Source organism: Rhinatrema bivittatum, chromosome 4 (assembly GCF_901001135.1).
Source record: "Rhinatrema bivittatum chromosome 4, aRhiBiv1.1, whole genome shotgun sequence".
NCBI lineage: Eukaryota > Metazoa > Chordata > Amphibia > Gymnophiona > Rhinatrematidae > Rhinatrema > Rhinatrema bivittatum.
The window spans coordinates 118,661,910-118,684,275 of NC_042618.1; the positions used below are offsets into that span (position 1 = coordinate 118,661,910).

Sequence of the window (22,366 nt, forward strand, 5' to 3'; positions counted from 1 at the left end):
CTGGGTAATTGCCCTCTAAATGGTATTTTGGATATATTTCTGTCCAAGTTGATGTTATAACTTTATTTTTCTCTTCCTCTTCCTTCACACCTTGAAGTCAGATAGAACTTAAGCTGTCTGGGAGGGAGCAGTGGAGGAAAGAGGAATAGAGTGATGGAGGAGCAGGAAAGAGATGATGATGAGGGAGAGATGAAGCAATGGAGGAAAAGGGATACTACTATTACCACTTATTTCTATAGCACTAACAGATATATTTAGTACTGTACAAATTCACCTAGGAGAATATCTCTGCTCCATGGGTGATCTGGGAAACTACAGACCGGTTAGCCTGACTTCAGTGCCAGGAAAAATAGTGGAAAGTGTTCTAAACGTCAAAATCACAGAACATATAGAAAGACATGGTTTAATGGAACAAAGTCAGCATGGCTTTACCCAAGGCAAGTCTTGCCTCACAAATCTGCTTCAATTTTTTGAAGGAGTTAATAAACATGTGGATAAAGGTGAACTGGTAGATGTAGTGTACATGGATTTTCAGAAGGCGTGTGACAAAGTTCCTCATGAGAGGCTTCTAGGAAAAGTAAAAAGTCATGGGATAGGTGGCGATGTCCTTTCGTGGATTACAAACTGGCTAAAAGACAGGAAACAGAGAGTAGGATTAAATGGACAATTTTCTCAGTGGAAGAGAGTGGGCAGTGGAGTGCCTCAGGGATCTGTACTGGGACCCTTACTTTTCAATATATTTATAAATGATCTGGAAAGAAATACGACGAGTGAGATAATCAAATTTGCAGATGATACAAAATTGTTCAGAGTAGTTAAATCACAAGCAGATTGTGATAAATTGCAGGAAGACCTTGTGAGACTGGAAAATTGGGCAACAAAATGGCAGATGAAATTTAATGTGGATAAGTGCAAGGTGTTGCATATAGGGAAAAATAACCCATGCTATAGTTATACAATGTTAGGTTCCATATTAGGTGCTACAACCCAAGAAAGAAATCTAGGCGTCATAGTGGATAACACATTGAAATCGTCTGTTCAGTGTGCTACGGCAGTCAAAAAAGCAAACAGAATGTTGGGAATTATTAGAAAGGGAATGGCGAATAAAATGGAAAATGTCATAATGCCTCTGTATCGCTCCATGGTGAGACCGCACCTTGAATACTGTGTACAATTCTGGTCGCCGCATCTCAAAAGAGATATAATTGCGATGGAGAAGGTACAGAGAAGGGCTACCAAAATGATAAGGGGAATAGTACAGCTCCCCTATGAGGAAAGACTAAAGAGGTTAGGACTTTTCAGCTTGGAGAAAAGACAGCTGAGGGGGGATATGATAGAGATGTTTAAAATCATGAGAGGTCTAGAACGGGTAGATATGAATCGGTTTTTTACTCTTTCGGATAATAGAAAGATTAGGGAGCACTCCATGAAGTTAGCATGTGGCACATTTAAAACTAATCAGAGAAAGTTCTTTTTCACTCAACGCACAATTAAACTCTGGAATTTGTTGCCAGAAGATGTGGTTAGTGCAGTTAGTATAGCTGTGTTTAAAAAAGGATTGGATAAGTTCTTGGAGGAGAAGTCCATTACCTGCTATTAATTAAGTTGACTAAGATAATAACCATCGCTATTACTAGCAAAGGTAACATGGAATAGACTTCGTTTTTGGGTACTTGCCAGGTTCTTATGGCCTGGATTGGCCACTGTTGGAAACAGGATGCTGGGCTTGATGGACCCTTGGTCTGACCCAGTATGGCATGTTCTTATGTTCTTAGTTATTGGTAGAATGCTTTTCATACCTCCATGATTCTCAACCCTGACCTGCAGGCATACCTAAATGATCAGGCTTCTTAGATTGCCACAAGGCATATGCATGAGATTTGCAAAACTGGATCTGCACATATATTTATTATGGATATCCTGAAAACCAGTTCAAAAATAGAAAATCTTCACATGTATATGTAATTTAAATTAATTCTAAATTTAAGGATGTTTAAAATATAATTTTACATGCAGAGTATATTTTCCTGACTTAAAACACACCAATAGAAATGTCTCTTTTTAATGCGGCCTGAAAGTACACAAATATTCTTAGCCAATGCATGGATGAAATCGTCACCCCGGGGGATTTAATTGGCTAACTTGGTAGTTGGATTAACTGACGAGAATGTGGATCCTTTGCTTGAGGGGAAGTTGGCGCTACCTGAGAGGGCGAACCCCCGCAGGTCCCCATCATCGGGAGGCAAGGCTGAGCTGGAGCAGGGGCTGACTGGAACTTCGCCAATACCAACCCCGTTCCCCACGGGTTGAGCCTTTGGGTGCCGAGGCGGCTGCCTTAGGTGGGCCCCTGTGAAGGCAGTAGGATAACAGCCGGGAGAATCGCCGGTAGTCAGTCAGTCCAAGGTCGGAAGCCAGAGGATCGCCGATAGCCAGTCCAGGGTCAGAAGCCAGAGAGTCACCGATAGCCAGTCCGAGGTTGAAGCCAGAAGATCCGTCCACAGGAACCAATGGATGGAAGCGGGAGCAGGGCTCGGAAGGCAGCAACAGGACTCGGAAGGCAGGAACAGTGAAGCAGACTTGTTGCCAATTCATGGACTAGGAAGAGGAAGCTCCCTGAAGTAGTCCCAGATCCCTGACATCATCTAGGAGGCTGGGCTGTGACGCGTGTAACTGGCCCTTTAAATGCCAGCAGGAGACGCGGCTGCGCATCTAGGGAGGGCTGCCCCGGAAGGAGCTGCCGGCGGCGTCAGGTTGCGGCTTCACGCTGTGAAGAGGGGATCTGGGGCCGGCTCTCCTGCCGCGGAGGTTTCTCCCTGCAGCCGCGCGGGACCCAGGGAAGTTCCCGGCGTCGGAGGAGGAAGTGAGGATGGCCGGCCGCAGCCGTCTGCGGCCGGTGTGCCTAACAGTAGTTTCCTGGCTAGATCCCTTTGAAAATTGATTTCATTACTGCCAATAACATTTTAAGTGATCTGGATCACCTTTGAACATACAGTAAATGGCTCTGAATGGCTCTGAATATTCCTGGTCTAGGTTTAGATCATCAATTCCTGTTCCTTTAGAGAAGGTCAAGTGGAAACTAAATTTTATTTTATTTATTTATTTATTTGAACTTTTATTCTGCTACTTCCAAAATGATCATAGTAGATTACATAACACATACACAATTAAAAAGCACAGATGAAAAGAGAAGGGATTTGGAGAAATTATTGCCTATCATAAAATGAATTATTGGTTTTTGAAAGTGCAGAATGCTAAGAAGATGAAGAATTTGATGGAATTCTGTGACCATTCCATAAGCGACTGTGGACTTTTTGCAAGTAGCTCCATGTAAAAAGAACTGTCCAGAGGTTCTCAGGAGCACCTGCAGATTATAACTGGGAATGATTTGAGCTGTACAGTTTTGTCCAGTCACCTAAAAGGCCATGACTTTCTTTGCATTATGGTCACGTTCTTTCCAGTATGAATGTCATTTATCTTTGAACAACCCAAAAAATTATTTCAGAGGAAAACATGATCAGAACAAGCAGAATGTGCTGAGTAAGTAATTTCTACAACCTGGCAGGAATAGCAGACAGTTGCTGTTTATGTATTTTCTTTATTAAAAACAGGGAGATTTTCCTCAGAGAGAAGAGACACACAGAATATAAGATCATAATGGAGTTTATCTCTTGAGCAAGAAAAAAATGTATACATTTGTTTAATATACTTTGATGGAAGTATTATTTAAGAACACAAATATTATTAAAAATGTGATTTTTCTGCTGAATTTTTACTCATTCTAGTGAGAAACTAATATTACTAATATTTAAAAATGCAAATTATAAACTCTCCTCACTTCATTTTCAATTAAAACAGAATTTGGAAGTCACATACACTATCTTTTAAAAAGTGATCGTCTCTATGACCTATACTTTTTGATTTAGCTCGTTAAGATAAATTGTGGAAAACACTAGTGAAGAGTGACAATATCCCTTCTTAAAAGGGTTATTATATTACATCCTCAACTCCTCTCCCTAGGGAGGTTAGAAAGAAATACTGCAAGTCAGGCTTAATTTGTGATGGCAGCTACTAAGACATGTCAAGAAATAAACAGCATTTGGAAAAAATATGACAGACTCATTATGATAAACAGGCATTAAAAGGGATAAGCAGAAGCTTGCATTCTCTTCTGATCCTGCACAAATAAAACAAGGGAGCATCCTTTTACAAAGGAGGTTCTCCTGCCCTCGCTAACCCTATGCTAGTTAATTTTCAAGATATCCACTAATGATTCTATAGGGAAAAACTATAGCTACCAGGAAAGGCTAACCTAGCTAGGCTTGTCATGCCCCCCGTACCTAATATTGCAGTTAGCTGGGAGGGGATATACCCTCCAATGATGCTGTCGCACTGGATCTTCTGTCTGGTGTCTTCTTGCTTCTTCTCTCTCTCTCTCTCCCTTTCTCTCCCCCATCACTCTCTCTCCCCCAAGCTTGTATCTACCAGTCAATCTCGATCTTCTCCCATCTTTCTGATTCCCACTAGTCTCATTGTTCATCCCCACTCATTTTCTTTTTCTCTCTCCTCCAGACTCCCTCCCAACCCTAGTAGTCCATCTCCACCATCCTCTCTCAGTCCTTACCGGATTCTGGCTGCCTCACCTTATTACTCCTATTGATGCTGCTTCTGCCTCCTCTCCACTCTTTTTTTCTTCTGGACTAGCAGCAGTGCAATCTCCTGGGGGGGGGGGGGGGGGGGGGGGGAAGAAGGAAGTGATTGGCTTTGTTCTCCTCCTTCATCCTTTTCTTCCACACTAGTGGTGGTGCAGGCATTCATGACTGGCCCAGGCTGGCTTCCTCTTCCAGGGCCAAGACCAGAAAAAGCATGAGCTGTCAGAGCGGGGGTTGGAAGGAACAGCAGCCACCAAGCTGTTGAAGATGGGAAGATGTAAGGAGTAAGGGTGGAGGGGAAAGTGTGAAAAGGTGGAGGGGAAGGGAAAAATAATAACAAAAAAAAAAAGCAAACAGAAATTAGAAATAAAATCAATAGTAAAAAGAGTAACTAAATAAGCGTAAAGGAATCTCACCTGGTGCCTAATGCGCCATGCGCAAAGATACGAGATATTTTATAAAGTATACGTGTAGGTTATAAAATACTCTTTACGTGCATATGTCTGCACACATATCTTCAGAGTGAGAGAGAGAGAGAGTGAGCCTCTTTATAAGGCTCAGCCTGACACTGTGTTGTTACATTCAGAGTTATTCATAGTAAAACTGACACAATTAAACATTTTTAGACCTTAGAAGTGATGAAAAGGAGTTGATTTGTACAATGCAGCTAGCAGAGACTGCGGTGTACAAGTCAAATCCTCTTGTCAGAATTATCATCACTTATAAGGTCTAAAATTCTTTAATGATGTCAGTTTTACAATGAATACTTCTGAATGTGTCTGTAACACCACCACCCCCCACTAACCCCAACCCACCTCCCAAAAACTCACCCCCAATCAAAGTGCCCCCTTACAATGGTCCATATACTGAGTGTCAGGCTGAGCCTTATAAAGAGTCTCTCTCTCTCTCTCTCTCTGTCCCACCTGCTGAGGAGCTGTAGCAAAATGGTGTATGTGCTGGCTGAGGGAAATTATGGGTTATGTGTGTCAGTGGTGGAATACCCATGTGCTGGCTATTTAAAATTCATGTTACTTACACAAATATGTGGCTGTTTTTATGCACATAAGGCTTTTAAAATCTACCTCTAAATGTTTTGAATCCTGATTATTGTTACAACACTAAATCAATTCAAAAGTAAACTAGACAAGTTTTTGTAGACAGAGCTATTAGGCAGTCAGAAAAAGGATGGCCTCAGTGGGTCTCTAGTTGTCTTTAAACTTAACCAACCAGGTAACGACACATTGTAAATAATTATGAATTTGTGTAGTAACTTCATAATATGAACTAAGACCATTGGACTCCTTTGTCTTCTACTTTATATTTGAAAAGAGCTGGCTTTTGAAGTGTATAACCTGTGCAACTACATAGGGCTTTTCCCAAACACAAAAAAAATGGGGGCAGATTTTCAAAGGGGTACGCATACGCATGTAAGATACATGCGTACCCCCCGAAAAACTGCCCCAAGCTCCCCCTGCACGTGCCGAGCCTATGTTGCGTAGGCTGCCGGCGCGTGCAAAGCCCCGGGACGCGTGTCGGGGGTGTGTCGGGTGGTGTGTCGCGACTGGCACGTCATCGGGGGCGTTCCGGGGGTGGGGCTGGGGGCGTGGTTCCAGACCGGGGGCGTGGCGCCATTTTGCTTTGCTTTGCAAAATGGCGCCGGCCGTATGGCCATATTGCCGTATTGCAAAATGGCGCCGGCCGTATGGCCATAAGGCCGGCGCCATTTTTCATTACGGCAACACGATTCGAGTGCAGGAGGTCGATCCCGGACCCCCGCTGGACTTTTGGCAAGTCTTGTGGGGGTCAGGAGGCCCCCCCAAGCTGGCCAAAAGTCCCTGGGGGTCCAGCGGGGGTCCGGGAGCGATCTCCTACGCTCGTGACGTCGGGGGACAGGAACCAAAATGGCGCCGGCGCCATTTCTATCAACGCACCCGTGGCCCGAGAGTGGAAGATCACACTGGGACCCCCCCACTGGACCCCAGGTAATTTAAGACATTTTGGGGGGGTTCGGGAGGGTGGGGGATTTATTTTAAAGGGTCGGGGTGGGTTTTAGTGTTGTTTTAGTGTGCCGGTTTTCTTGCCCTCCCCCTTCCCCTGATTTACGATTTTTGACGATAAATTGGGGGAATACCTATTATATATCGCCTCTAATGATTTTTGACGATTTAAAATATATCGGACGATATTTTAAATCGTCAAAAAACGATTCACATCCCTAGCAAGAAATAAAGGTGGTGGATTTGCTTGGCAACAGTGATTGTAATGTAATTACATTTGACATAATCACTGAAGGATGAATATTAAAGGAAAACTACTGCAGTAGTATTTAACAGATTTCCTCATTTTATCATAATCTCCCTTTTTATAGACAGACAATAACTAAAAGGAGCAATTCACAAGATTAAAAACTTGCAGGAGACGCGGACATTGTTTAAAATTCACAATAAGAAATAAGTAACAAATGGCTCACTGTATATAACTTAATACAACATAAAAGTGAACTTGGTATATGTGAAACAAAAGTGATGAGAAGATGGTATCATACATAAAATACTCCAGGCACTGTATTAGACTTGATATCTATAGCACTCATTGTCTAATCAGATACCATTTGTGATGTTCATAGCCATCCTTGGGCTGTCCAGCATCCTTCTGAAATACAGTTTACACAAAGGCAGGTGAAGAGTGTGCCCTTTGGACAAAAAAACCTCTACTTCCCTACTAATCCCAAGAAAATAGGCTCTGGAGAGGGGCTCAGGCCACTATAGGATCAGTCTGCTGTGCCCTCAGTTTCCAATCCCAAGTAACAGGCATAACTAACAGGCCCCCCCTCCTCCTTGCAATAGTGCTCATAAACTGACAGCCTTTCCTTTCACAGACTGGCAGTGGCAACACACACAAAAACACAAACAATACAGCAGGCTAGCACCGTTCTGTGCACTCCACCTCTCCTCCCACAAGCAGCAGTTCCTTTCAATTGCAGTAGCATTTGTAGACTGACCTTCTTTGCTTTCAAATATTGGCAACAGAAAAAAAAAAAAAACCCAGTGCAGCAGGCCATCAGGGCTCAGCTTTCAATCCACGTCCATGCTTATGTCAGCCATTATAAGAGAGGTGCCATTACATCAAAATATAAGCACAATATTAATATAAGGAATCATGTTTTCAAAGTGTGTTTGAATGAATATGTAGTTATTTAGTTCTCAGTTATAGTACAACAGGATTTGATAACTGCCAATCTGTTATACTACTGGGACTATCTAGTTTGCTCAAAATATCAGTTTATGTGCTTCTTAACTCTGTTGTCTCTTATTTTGGCCTTACTGCTTCTATCTTTTGTCCCAATGCATAGTGAAGCTAATATTTAAATCCATCCAGCTTTGTAAGTTAGCCTATAAGACTTATCGGACTAATCTACATGGGATATTCACAGCAATACTGCTGAATATACCCAGATAAGTATTAAAGTTAACCAGATAAGCTTATCTGGCTAACTTTAGACCTACTGTAAGCCACATCTAACTTATCCGGTTAACTTAACCAGATAAAGCTGAATATTGCTACTTATCTGGCAAACAGGGTAATTTTAAAAGGAATGCGCGTGTGCCCATAAATGTGTGTACTGGTGTGCGAGCGGAGAGATGCTGCAATTTTAAATTGTGCTCATTTAAAGTACCCCTCCCACACATATTTCAGCTAGGGCTTTAGTGGTTTTTACACACGTATGCAGGCAGATTTTAAAACATGCTCGCGTGAGGGGAAAAAACAGTTTTTCAAAGAATTCCTCCAGTTTACCCAGTTCATATTGAGGTCTTCAAGACCCTTCTGGTTCTTCATCCTGCAAGCCCCCACTTGACCATGAGCCCTCACGCTATGCTAAATGCCCTAAAACTTGCTATCTCCAGACTTGCTCTTGATCAGGACCAGAAGTAAAGTTACGTGGATAGAAGCCAACGCGCGCCATGGTCAGCTTTTTTAAAATGCGGACTTATGCGCATAAATCTTGACCTAGCCCAGGAACGTCCATGCCTCGCTCCCTTGTTAATGCACACAAGGGTATATACCCATGTACTTCATGGCTTCTTAAATGCACATTGCTCCCATTTATGGCCATTTTTGCCGGATAGGCAGCACCATCCCGTTATGCCTACTGCCCATTCACTGACTATACGGCTAACTAGCCATTCACTTATCCGGCTAAGTGGTCCTGTTAGCAGTATTCAGCGACAATGACTTAGCTGCTAAATTCGACTTATCTAGCTCATTAGCGTTTGAATATCTATCCCTGTGTTTCTAACATTTCAACATTGTTTTTGACTAATTTGTGGGCCGAAGAGTGCACCATTCACAATAATTGGACTGGCTAAGTAGGAGATGTTTGCAAAAGCATTAAGCACATTATTTCCACTGAAGTGAAATAAAATTTAAAAAAGGAAGTCCTAATAACTTATTTGGCAGTTAAGACAAAATAATCAAACATTTTTTATGCTAGTTCCCAAAATTAGTATAATCTTTCAAGTTTACTTTCAACTACAGTGTGAACATGGCCCAAATTTGAGGATCGGGAAACATTCTGCAGCACTATTTACACATCTTTTTCTTGTGTTCAATTATTAACACCAAACTTATGCATTAAGTAATTTTTGCATTATTTCAAAATTGTGCAGGAAAATGATTTTGTTTTGTACACATACACAAAGATCTTTTGTGCAATTTCTTTTTTATTATGCAGTAATGAAACTTTACATCTAGTAGCAATGCAAATACTTGTAATTTTGTTGGCTTCTTTTGCCTAGTCATTAAAGCTGACCCCATATCCTTTAAGAGGGATCCCGAGGTTTGAGGAATACATAATTTCTAATATATCTGCATCTGTCTATCTGGCTGTAACTGCTCTTTTCTATCCCATAGATCTTGTGTGGGAAAGAGATACCCCGCTGGGTGAATCGCTTGGCCTACTTCAGCTCATGCATCCCATTTCTCCAGAGCTGCCTACCCAAGGAGTGGCTGACCCCAGCTGCACTGCAGAGTCACATTAGCTTTGGCCTTCATAAAGAAGATCAAGACGACACAACCGATGAAGAATCCCCATCCACCTCAGCCGCAGCCTCTGCCTCGGGAAGCTCACGAACCTGTAGACATACTCGAGTCTAAATTATATTTACCTGAGCCAACTGTACCCAAATCTTCATTCACCGTCACTGGCTTCTGTTGGGGTTAATTTGCTTTTAACTTTAGTTTTCATTTGCAATATTCTTCTGTTTAATTTCTATTTTGCTTCCATTACTGTGTTTATTCACCATTTATGACATTTATCCCTTACAAGTGCTCTTTTTAAACTTACATGTTTTCTCTTTGGGTTTTCATTCTGCCTCTTATTTTATCCTCTCTTTTCTTCTTGCACTTTTCTTTTTTCTTTGCTCTTTCTTGCATTAAATCCCATGACGTTCCTTCACTAAGGAACCAACCATTCCTGCCTGCAAAGCTGCTGCAATATGATTGCCCCATAAATCATTGATGTTCAGCAGAAGTAACTAAACTGGATTTTTCTTCCTCAAAACCCTCCTGTGACAGGGATCCACAAACTCTCTGGTAAAAATCATCAGCAGATGCAAGGAAACAAACACTCAGAAGCAATTGGGATATGGGTGCAGACGGAAGGTTCCATGATTTTATGGAACTGTATTTTTAAGGCCCCCCCCCCTGTCCAGTTTTGCCAACTGTGTATCCTGTACCAAAAGAGGAAGAGACTGGAGATACAAATGACTTTCTACAGCTACCATCATGAGACCAGCAACAAGCCTCCGTTTTTTTTTTCTTTTGTGGGGATTTTGCAATAACTGACTTTCTAACTGGATTGGTTGGTAGTACTTGTTGGATTTATTGGGTTTCGTTACTGGAAAAGATCCCAACCCAAATATAACCTTGATATAAGTATTTTTTATTGTAGAAATTTTGAAGGGCAGCTGGGTAGGAAAAAAGGAGGGGGGTCTATATCCGGTAAAATGTACAGATTGTAACTTTCGGTATTGAAGACAGTTTAAAAAAAAAAAACGGGAACAGTGTAAGAGATTGTGTGCAACATGACAGGACAGAAGGAAGATCTCCCCTTTAGGTGTTGTGAGCTGGAGAGGGCCTACAGGAGTATGCAGAAAACATAGAAACTTGTTCTGTTCTCCATTCTCATCATAAGTCATGGATACATGTAACCAGATTGGAAAAGTGTACCCCAAGTACACAACATTTCCAAAGACGTTCTTACAGTGAGTGCAAATTTCCCAAATGTGTTTGTATGTATGGGAAATGTGGAGGCTATTTTTCTGTACAGGAATGAGAGTTAGACTTTGTGTACATGAGTGTGTGAAACAAGTCAATTTTCTTTTTATGTGTCAGAGGCAAGAGTTGTGGTTGATTGTGTGAAAGAGGAAAGCTATTTTTACATATATGTGAGACTGAGAGCATGCTGGATTTCATTTGTGTAGGCTGGTGACAGAGATGCCATTGTGTGTGTAAACAGAGGATATGTATATGGATGCAATATTAGACCGGTTTCCGGTTTGCTTTTTTGTGTATATGGATGTGCATGTGTTGCTGTATGTGTCAGAAAGGGAATGTGTGTGTGTGTGTGTGTGTGTGAGAGAGAGAGAAAGAGAGACAAGGAGTTAATGTATGTTTAAGAAATGGATTACATATGTGTTTGTCCTTGCTGATTTCTATCTGTGGGCTTTTTCGACTTACACATGTAAATTTCCATGACTAGTCAATTTTTGTGCGCATTTATGTGGACATAAATGTGTGAATGGATGCCCTCAACATATGCACCTGTTTTCCTGAAGCTATGGAAAGTGCAGTTTTCCTGACAACAGAAAATTCCGTGTGTAAGTTGAAAAACAACATAGACAGAAATAGGCATTGACATAAGGCATTCTCCAGCATTTCCTGCAAAGAGAAAGGAAAAAGGATTCATTGGGGGGAAAATGTGATTGTTCATTGCTATTCCCAACATACGGTGCTATAATTTGGAAAAACGTACACAGAAGAGAAAGGGTGAGTGTGTTGGGGGTTCAGTGAATAAAATTTGAGCCATATAAAGTGTTTCAAAATATAGTGAGTTTTGTTTTCTTTCTGAAGAAAAGTTTTGATAAGGTGTAGCAGTTCTTTTTTTTTTTCTTTCTTTTAACTAACTTGTGGGTAGAAATGAAATCCCTGGAAGTAAAAAGGAAGCTCTAAAGAAATAAGATAAAGACAATTGACAGCAAGTTGGTCAGATGTAGTACATTTTTCATAGGCAAATATGGGATAAAACAATTCAAGCCAATTATTTTCCAGAGTGGTGATACTGTCCCAAGAATTTCTCTGTAGGAATGATCAGCCTCTGTAAATCCATCCCACTATACACAAAAGGGTGAATTTAAAAAGAGTTGCTTGCAAGTATATGGACCGATTGTGAGCAACTTTTATTTTAAAACTGAAAAATTACACTTTATATGCACGAGCAACAGAACACTCAAAAAAAGGGGCGGATTTGGGGTGGGTCAAGAGCATTCCAGGGCAGGGCCAACATTTATGCGCGTAAATCCCAATTTTAAAACTGGGGCAACGCAGCGTACGTTGGGCCAATACCTGCGCATAGTTACTTTTGCTCTTTTTCAGGTGTCAGAATCAAACTTGTTATAGCCAAAAACTGACTGGGTGAAGGGTCTGGGTAAACTGGGGGGAGGGAGTACAGGTTAAAGAACCAGAGGGGTCTTGATGACTTAGATATAGACTGGGCAAACTGGTGGACTAAGTGGTCAAACTGGTTATTTCCTTCATATGCGCACGTTTTAAAATGTGTTCACTTGTGTATGTAAAAGCCAAGTCATACGTGAATAATGTTTCCTCACATAACTGCTTACATTTAGCAGCACACATACGTATGCTAGATGTATTTTATATTATACATGCGTACTTGTGCAGATCATTTTAAATTCTAGCGTATGTGGGCGCGCACATGCTCGTTTTAAAGTTACCATCAAAGCTTCCATTTGATAATCAGAAATGGACTGATGAGTTACTGGTCTTGTCAAACTTCACAGTGGTCAGCTACTCACATCATTACAAAATCAACACCTCAATTTTCTGTTCATTGGCACCATCATTTCTGGACACAGAATTTCCAGTAATCAACTCATGAACGGTGAATGTCTTGCTAGTGCCCACAAGGTGCTGGTGTAGTCATGTTCATGACAAAAAATGTTGTTTCATTTTGGAATTCATTTTGCGGGGACCCAAATTCATTTGTTTAGTTTCAAAACAAAAAAAATGTTCATTTTTTGTTTTAATTCATTTTCTTTTTCCATGACAGCCAATAGGGGAAGTTGGATATTAGATAGTGGCACCAAAAGTGACAAGAATAGCCCAAGTCTCAGTAAAGGGGCAAAGGCATTGGCAGGATTTTTCTAAGCACTGAGACAGAAGCAAAGAAGCAGAAAAAGTGGAAAGATCACCCCAAGGCTCCAAAAGAGGGCACCAGCAATAGTGACATAAACCCTTGATGGCATCTAAAGTGGCAAACTGGCACCAAAAGTGGCATCAGCATCGTAAGGCAGCATGAAATAGGAACAAAGCAGAAAAGGTGGCAGAAAAATCCCCATCGAAGGCACTAATAAAAGCCAAGTAACACAAACAGTGGCTTCAAGACACCAAAACAACATGAGGTGCAAAGCAGCCCCTCAGTCTGGCTAGAGCAACTCCAGATGTAAAGTCTAGGGTATGAGAGCAAGGGAACTATAAGGTTTAAGATCTGGGCATGGAAGTAAGATTGCGTGGCACAAAGAGCAAAGACCCTCAATATAGAGGCTGGAATTTGGATTTTCTTGTGAAATGGACTTTCCAAATGCCACGGATATCAAATTTAGGACATGGAAATGATTTCACAATGATTGGGAGGCGGGGGAAGCACTGGATGGCTGGCACCATCTTTAAAAATGGCGCGGGCCATCCAGTGCTCCTACCATGTGACAGGGGCTGGCCAATGGCACAGATACCCTGTCACATGGTAAGGGCAAAGGGCTATTGGCGCCATTTTGATTAGTGGCAGCCGACGGCCCGGGAGCGGGAGATCATTCCCGGGACGGGACCCCCACTGGACCACCAGGTACCTGTAAAATGTTTTTGGGGGGGTCGGGAGGGTGGGGGAAGCAAAGGGATTAGTTTTAAAGGGTCGGGGTGGGTTTAGGGGTTATTTTTGTGTGCCGTTTTTCCCGCCCTCCCCCAAAACGATAAGAGAACCCCCACGATCAATATCGTGGGGTTTTCCTATCATTTCAGGGGAGCCCCCGATTTCTGACGATTTTGAAAATATCGACGATATTTTCAATCGTCTGAAGCCCGATTCACATCCCTATGGAATAGGTTAGGCCCTTGAGGAGCGAGTACCTGGTTCCAGGGAAAGCTCTGAGAGAGAGAAGATAACTCACTGGTGTAGTAGGCAGCGATGACTTCCAGGCAGAAAGAGTATTCAGCAACCAGTCCAGGAACATGGGCCCTCGAGGAGCGAGTGCCGGTTTCCTGACTGACCTGAAAAACAAAGAGAGAGTGAGGCCCCCGAGGAGCGGGAACCCCTCGTAAGCCCGAGGAGGCAGAGTAGCTTAGAATGAATCCTTTTCCTTTTCCTTGCTAACTCGATTAGTTAGCGATTTCTAAGACCTTATATATCCGGTACTGATGACATCATCTCAGGGGGACACCCCTGAGGTTCGCGCCACTGCTGGTACATCAGTTGGGGCTGCGCCGCGCGCGTGCCCTTAGGTCCTTGTGAATCATGGAGGATCGCAGCATCGAGCCGCTCTGGGGACGCCGGAGGAAGATGGCAGAGAGACGACGCGGCAGCCAACCTTCCACTTGAGCAAGAGGGAGTCGCCAAGGAGGTGATGAGGACAGAGTGGAGACGTCGGGCAGTGATGGTCGCAACACCATGACCTCATGCTTCATGCAGAACCAGAATCACAGCATGCAATAGCTGAATCCTCTTGAGAATAACCTGAACCTGAACTGCCATGGGTGATACACCATAAAGCTCTAGGGAGTAACCATATTATATGGCATGTAAAATCCACTGATCCAATATTTTGTGTCCACTCTTGGTAAAACTACTAGAGGCAACTGCCTATGTGATTAACTAAGAAGGGAACCTACCATTCTTCATTGTGAAATGTGACTGGTCCCTGGCTGGACCAGCCTATTCAGTTCTTGGCTTTCTAGCCTGCATACCCTCCCTGCCCTGAAAGGGCTGATTCTGTGCCTTGAATCTGAAAGGCTGGGAAGCTCACTGCTTCCCCAGCCTGTACTTTCTAGAATTTCTAAATTGACCTCAGCCCCTGTTGGCCTGGTAGAAGAAATGTCCTCTGGGAGCCTCCAAGGCTCTTACCCAACTGCTCTAAGTCTTCACCAAACAGCAACTTCCCTTTAAAGAGAAGCCTGAATAGATGAGCCTTGGGCCAAGCATCCACCGCCTGATGGCGAATGACAGAAGCCTTCGTGCTGCTACAGCTGAGGCTACAGACCTAGAAGAAATTCTAATAAAGTCATAAAAGGCATCTGCTAGAAGTGCAGCTCCTGACACCAGCCGGGCTGCCTCTTGAACTTCAGGGAACTGTTGTACCCAGCACAAGACAGCCTGAGCTACATAATCTCCACAAATAGCTAATTAGCCTGAAAATGCTGTGGAAAAGAAGGTATGATTCAAGAGAACTTCAATCTTCCTATCCTGAGAATCTTTAAGAGCTGTGCTCCCCTTCACCAAAATGTTGTATGGGTAACTTTTGAGACAAGGTTATCAACCTGTGGCATCTGAAAAAGATGCTGCACCATCTTTTTCAGATGCTGGCAGCTGCAAGTACAGTTCATGAAAGACCTTGACGCCTCTGAGCCCACTTTCTGGGGACTTGAACCTTGTCAGAAGAATGCCTTCCACTTCTGAATGAAGTGGAAGTGCTTTAGAAGACTTGAAAACTTCCTGCAGAATAGAATGCCAGACCGGGGTCTCCTCAACCTTAGATTTAAACATACTGTAAATGAGACCACCTGAAAAAGTACACCACCTCATCCTTGTGTAAAAAGCAGATGACAGTGACTTCCTCCTTTCTCTCTGAAGGGACTTCTCCCTCCTCCAAAGATCCACAGCTGCCTAGCCAAAATTTTCTTCTGAGTACGCCAGCTGGGGTTCATTAGCCAGTGCTTCACCAGCACCATAAACCTCTGAAGCCAATTTGACCTACTGAGGTCAAGTGACCCGAAGCTGAAAAGCCAGGTAAAAGACCCCGTCCAGTGGTGTTGGCTGATCTCTTTCCTTCATCAGGTGTTTGAAATGCACAGAAGGCCAGGTGCAAAAAATGTAAAGAATTTTGGGGAAAAATCCAGTTAACTAGACAGGCTGGCGCTCAGAATAGCCTTTGCAGTTGGCTTCCCTACTGGAACAACACCAGGTGACCACTAAAATTACTCTGCAGTTCAAGGGAAGAAGCAGAAGTGCGGACTGCATTCAAAATGGTTGTCGTTCCCACCGAAACAATGGCCTCAGCAAAATCAGCATGCGAATGGAGAGCATGTAAATTAAGAGCAGGACCTGTGTATGGTATTGAGGACCCAGACTCCAAATTAGCCTCTGCTAAACCAATGGACTCAGGGACCATAAATAGCTCCCCCGAATCTTTCTTGCTTCTTAAAACATGCCATGCAGAAGGACTCAGATGAGTAAACAAAGCACCATAGAGCAAGAACCCAGCAACAACAGTGCAGGCACTGAACAGTCGGAACCAGATAATTTTCCCCCTCTGTGTGCAGGAATTCATCCCTCTGCAGTCCTGAGACAATGGCTCTCCTCAACTTTCCTCCGATGTTGCTCTTTTTATATTTGAATTCAAAATCTTTAAGAGAAAGAATTGGATGGATTGGGGGGGGGGGGGGAGGAGGGGTGTGTATGTGCGGGGGAGAAAATAATGAGACAGATTGCTAGAAAATTATTTTCACTCTAACCAAAACCATCCACCAGGCTCTACTAAGCTGGGCTTGCTAGCTGGAAAACCAGGTGCCTGGCCCACAGTCTGCAGAAATTAGACAGACAGGGCTGCCAAGTGAAACAGTCCAAATCAAACCACTAGGACAGGAAAAGCCAGTATATGAGAAGCTATTCTGCTGCACTACAATTACATTCTACTATCTAATGGAGACAACTATCTAATGGAGACAAGCCCAGACATCTAATGTCTGGGCTGCAACAATGATGTCACAGAAAAAGTTGTGTCTTCTGCCTCCCTCTACTGCTGGGAGGAATAAACCATACATTTGGAGTGGTGTAGCAGGATGTTAAGGAATTTGATTTTTTTTCTCTACAGAATTACTGTTTCAATGATATTGTTATGGTTTTGAGGTGTTGGAGTGGATTCTTGGGTACTGCGGTGATAGCCACTCCCACAGGGAGGAGCCCTGTGAGGAACCACAGTACTAGGCTAGACTCTATACACGCAAACACAGAAAATTTGTATTTATTATACAACTTGATGGAACTGCCCGGGGAGCGGACAGCAATGAGGTAACCCAATAGAAGTAGTCCAGGGGTACTCAGCAGAGGAGACCAGTCCCACACTGGAGTAGATGGTAGGCAACACAGGATAGTAGAGGAAGGTCCCGGAGGGAGACTCTAAGCGCTGCAGCTGAAGGTGAGACAGACTGACAGGGTTAGTACTCACTGAAGAAGATAGCTGTATGATGAAGACCCTGGCAGGCAAAAGTAGTTCAGTAGTAGGCACCAGAGTAGGGAGAGCAGGCCCTCGAGGAGCGAGTAGCCGATGTTCCAGATAGGTACCTGAAAGAGAGCATAAGGGCCCCCGAGGAGTGGGTACCCAGGTTAGCGATGAATTACCCTGAAGGGCAGAAATAGAATTTCCTGTGGCAGCTAGGAAGCAGCAGAGCAGCTTAGACCGGAGGCATTCCAATCCAATCTTGATCCAATTCCGATCCTTGCTTTAAAACAAACTAAAAAGTAGCAAATCACCTGGACCGGATGGTATGCATCCTAGGGTACTGAAGGAACTAAAAAATGAAATTTCTGATCTATTAGTTACAATTTGTACCTATCATTAAAATCATCCATTATAACTGAAGATTGGAGGGTGGCCAATGTAACCTCAATATTTAAAAAAGGCTCCAGGGGCGATCCGGGTAACTATAGGCCAGTGAGCCTGACTTCAGTGCCGGGAAAAATAGTGGAAACTATTCTCAAGATCAAAATTGTAGAGCATATAGAAAGACATGGTTTAATGGAACACAGCCAACATGGATTTACCCAAGGGAAGTCTTGCCTAACAAATCTGCTTCATTTTTTGAAGAGGTTAATAAACATGGGAATAAAGGTGAACTGGTAGATGTAGTGTATTTGGATTTTCAGAAGGCATTTGACAAAGTCCCTCATGAGAGGCTTTTACGAAAACTAAAAAGTCATGGGATAGGAGGCGATGTCCTATCATGGATTACAAACTGGTTAAAAGACAGGAAACAGAGAGTAGGATTAAATGGTCAATTTTCTCAGTGGAAAAGGGTAAACAGTGGGGTGCCTCAGGGATCTGTACTTGGACCGGTGCTTTTCAATATATATATAAATGATCTGGAAAAGAATACGACGAGTGAGGTTATCAAATTTGTGGATGACACAAAATTATTCAGAGTAGTTAAATCACAAGCGGACTGTGATACATTACAGGAGGACCTTGCAAGACTGGAAGATTGGGCATCCAAATGGCAGATGAAATTTAATGTGGACAAGTGCAAGGTGTTGCATATAGGGAAAAATAACCCTTGCTATAGTTACACAATGTTAGGTTCCATATTAGGAGCTACCACCCAGGAAAAAGATCTAGGCATCATAGTGGATAATACTTTAAAATCGTCGGCTCAGTGTGCTGCAGCAGTCAAAAAAGCAAACAGAATGTTAGGAATTATTAGGAAGGGAATGGTTAATAAAATGGAAAATGTCATAATGCCACTATATCGCTCCATGGTGAGACCACACCGCATCTCAAAAAAGATATAGTTGTGATGGAGAAGGTACACAGAAGGGCAACCAAAATGATAAAGGGGATGGAACAGCTCCCCTATGAGGAAAGGCTGAAGACGTTAGGGCTGTTCAGCTTGGAGAAGAGACGGCTGAGGGGGGATATGATAGAGTTCTTTAAGATCATGAGAGGTCTTGAACGAGTAGATGTGATTCGGTTATTTACACTTTCGAATAATAGAATGACTAGGGGGCATTCCATGAAGTTAGCAAGTAGCACATTTAAGACTAATCGGAGAAAATTATTTTTCACTCAACGCACAATAAAACTCTGGAATTTGTTGCCAGAGGATGTTGTTAGTGCAGTTAGTGTAGCTGGGTTCAAAAAAGGTTTGGATAAGTTCTTGGAGGAGAATTCCATTAACGGCTATTAATCAAGTTTACTTAGGGGTGGATTTTAAAACCCCTGCGCGCGCCAGGCACCAGGACGCGCGTAAGTCCCAGGGCTTTCGAAACGGGGAGGGAGGGGGCGTGTCCGGGGGCGTTCCCGAAACGATGCGGCGTTTCGGGGGCATGCCGCGGCGTTTCGGGGGCGTTTCGGGGGCGTTTCGGGGGCATGCCGCGGCGTTTCGGGGGCGGGCTCGGGGGCGTGGTCGAGGCCTCCGGATCACACCCCCGGGACCGGAGGACGGAGCGGGGTTGCCGGCGACACGCGCAAAGTTACGCCTGCTTTCAGCAGGCGTAACTTTGCCGACAAAGGTAAGGGGGGGGGGTTTAGATAGGGCCGGGGGGGTGGGTTAGGTAGGGGAAGGGAGGGGAAGGTGGGGGGAGGGCGAAGAAAAGTTCCCTCCGAGGCCGCTCCGAAATCAGAGCGGCCTCGGAGGGAACAGGCAGGCCGCGCTGGGTTCGGCGCGCGCAGGTTGCACAAATGTGCACCCCCTTGCGCGCGCCGACCTCGGATTTTATAAGATACGCGTGGCTACGCGCGTATCTTATAAAATCTGGTGTACTTTTGTTCGCGCCAATGGCGCGAACAAAAGTACCAGCGCGCGTATTGTTTTAAAATCCGCCCCTTAGGGAATAGCCACTGCTATTAATTGCATCAGTAGCATGGGATCTTCTTAGTGTTTGGGTCAGTGGCGTAGCCAGAAATGAATTTTTGGCTGGGCCCAAGGTTAACATGGGTGGGCACTAAAAGTCTGAGCCATGGAATTCATATTCTTATTGATAAATACTTTCACACACACACCTGACAATAGATTTCTAAATAATCTGCTACAGCTGTTATACTTTTAATATTTTAAACTCAATTACTTCAAGCAGCTACCAATGCTAAACCTAATATATAGTTATGGAAGCATTTCAATTATACTTAAAGAGATCTCACGTGGCAGTATCTCATAACTTACAAAGAACCATATACTAGTCTACTATAAAGACAGATATCTCATCATACATCACAGTATTCTGTGAGATGTTTTAAAACCCTCTGGAATGTTGTACCAAAATATTTCTACTTGAAAAAAGCTCAGAAAGGCAATGTACTTTTAAGATGGAACTAGATTCAAACTAATTACAAATTCAATGATGAAGGAACCCTCTTTCCTATTTTCTTATCAAACGCAGTAATTCATGAACATCATAATAGGCATCATTGTGTGGTAAAGTATACCTTTGTCACTCTGCCTTATGCTTAATCATAGGTCAGTCCATATTTTTAAGTGTTTTTGTTGCTTAATTCACCCCAGTGATATACTCCAAATTTCTAGCAATAATCTTGCTATATCAATTCAAGGTTACTTATGTTGAAAATTATGAACCAAACTTATCTGGATAATACGATGTTATTACTTCTTCTTAACCACCATCGACTTTGAGCTTGATGCCACGCCAAGATACGCCATGCTGTGGAATATATTACGCCCTTGAAGAAGGACTCGATGCTAGTCCGAAACATTGTGCAATGTCGGGCATAGAACAGCAATATAGTGAATTCTCATATTGCTGACAATTTGAGGGCATCATGCTCAAAGTCGATGGTGGTTACGAAGAAGTAATAACATCGTATTATCCAGATAAGTTTGGTTCATAATTTTCAACATAAGTAACCTTGAATTGATGTAACACAAGATTATTGCTAGAAATTTGGAGTATATCACTGGGGTGAATTAAGCAACAAAACACTTAAAAATATGGACTGACCTATGATTAAGCATAAGGCAGAGTGACAAAGGTATACTTTACCACACAATGATGCCTATTATGATGGTCATGAATTACTGCGTTTGATAAGTTTAAGAAAATAGGAAAGAGGGTTCCTTCATCATTGAATTTGTACCAAAATATTTACCATAATTGAGCAAATGCCTTATTAATCTGTATCAATAAAACAGATAAATATCTTTGAAGATTTCTTTTCCTTTCCTATGGCTCAACTATTTAGTTTTAGTCTTCCTCTGATGCTGACATTTGCTGAATCGAGTCCAGGGGCTCCTGACATTCATCCCCATTTCTTTACAAAGGAAGAACAGAAAAAAAGACTGTTCTGGATAAAGAGATGTTTTGAAGGTGGTCACACCCTTTGGCTGACAGCTGGGATGTATCCTTAGCAGTGTGGAGAGGATAACTGGGTAGACAGGAGAAAAAGGCTATCCAGCCCTGTCATTTACTAAGCTATCATCATGTAAACATACACTCTGCATCCACAAATAAGATTGATACAATTGCCTACATGCTAGTAAAATACCTCACCTCAGGCACACACACAGAACCGACCTTCACCAAAGTGCAAAAAGACCACACATTATAAATATGGAGATAGAAACTGGAATGGAAAACCAAAAAAAGCCACTCTGCATGCAGTGCAAACCTGGAGAAATGGAAAGAGAAATATAGCACCTAACAGTCCCAGGATCTGCAATAATGCACACAAACTAAGCCGCACAAAGTTACACCTGCATTATGGAACATATAACAACCCTATCTATGAAAAGGCAACACTACAAATATTAAATCAGGTCCTAAACACTAATACACCTCCTATTAGGAAAACAGAACAAGCCAAGCTGCTATAGAGCCCCACACAGAAATAACTGTAAAACTATATTAATAAATGTTTCAAAACAGCTGATGAACAGAATAACATCCAACAAAACTCATAAAAATTATTAAACATTGTCCAAATATCAATAAAATATTTCAAAACAACAGACACATCACATAATACTCAATAATTAAAATGGCAGTCAATCAAGAAAAATAAACTTAAAATGCCACTTTTACTTACCCTCTCCAGCAACTCTCCTACTCCTTTCCCTTGAAAGCACATACCAGGAGCAGCAGCGGCTGCTGAAGATCTGTCCTTACGGTCTTCTTCTTTAGGGCCCACAAGTCACACACACAGGGCCGGTGCAAGAGTATTTGGCACCCTAGGTGAACCTTCAGTAATGCAACCCCTCCCCTGGATTACATATTGGCAGCAGCTCCGGCACAGCGCCCCCTCCTTTGGTATTGGATTTGTTGCAGGAGTTTGCCCCCCCCCCCCAAAAAAAAATTGTGGCGCCCTAGGCCACCGCCTAGTTTTCCTAATGGAAGAACCGGCCCTGCGCGCACACACACCAATTAAACCCTACGATCAGTCTCTGTCTCTCACACACACCCCAGTCACCTCCCTGCCCAGACTCTG

The 22,366-nt window shown here is 42.9% G+C and overlaps 1 protein-coding gene across 1 annotated transcript in view; it reads left to right on the plus strand.

Moving 5' to 3' along the window:
* The window catches only part of LOC115090088 (deubiquitinase DESI2-like), a 117,984-nt gene extending 107,283 nt beyond the window's left edge, over positions 1-10,701 (plus strand). Inside the window, exon 5 of the mRNA XM_029598760.1 lies at positions 9,561-10,701. Within this exon, the coding sequence (XP_029454620.1) occupies positions 9,561-9,803 (243 nt within the window). The 3' untranslated portion in view covers positions 9,804-10,701. The remainder of the gene's footprint in view (positions 1-9,560) is intronic.
* Positions 10,702-22,366: the final 11,665 nt, after the last annotated feature.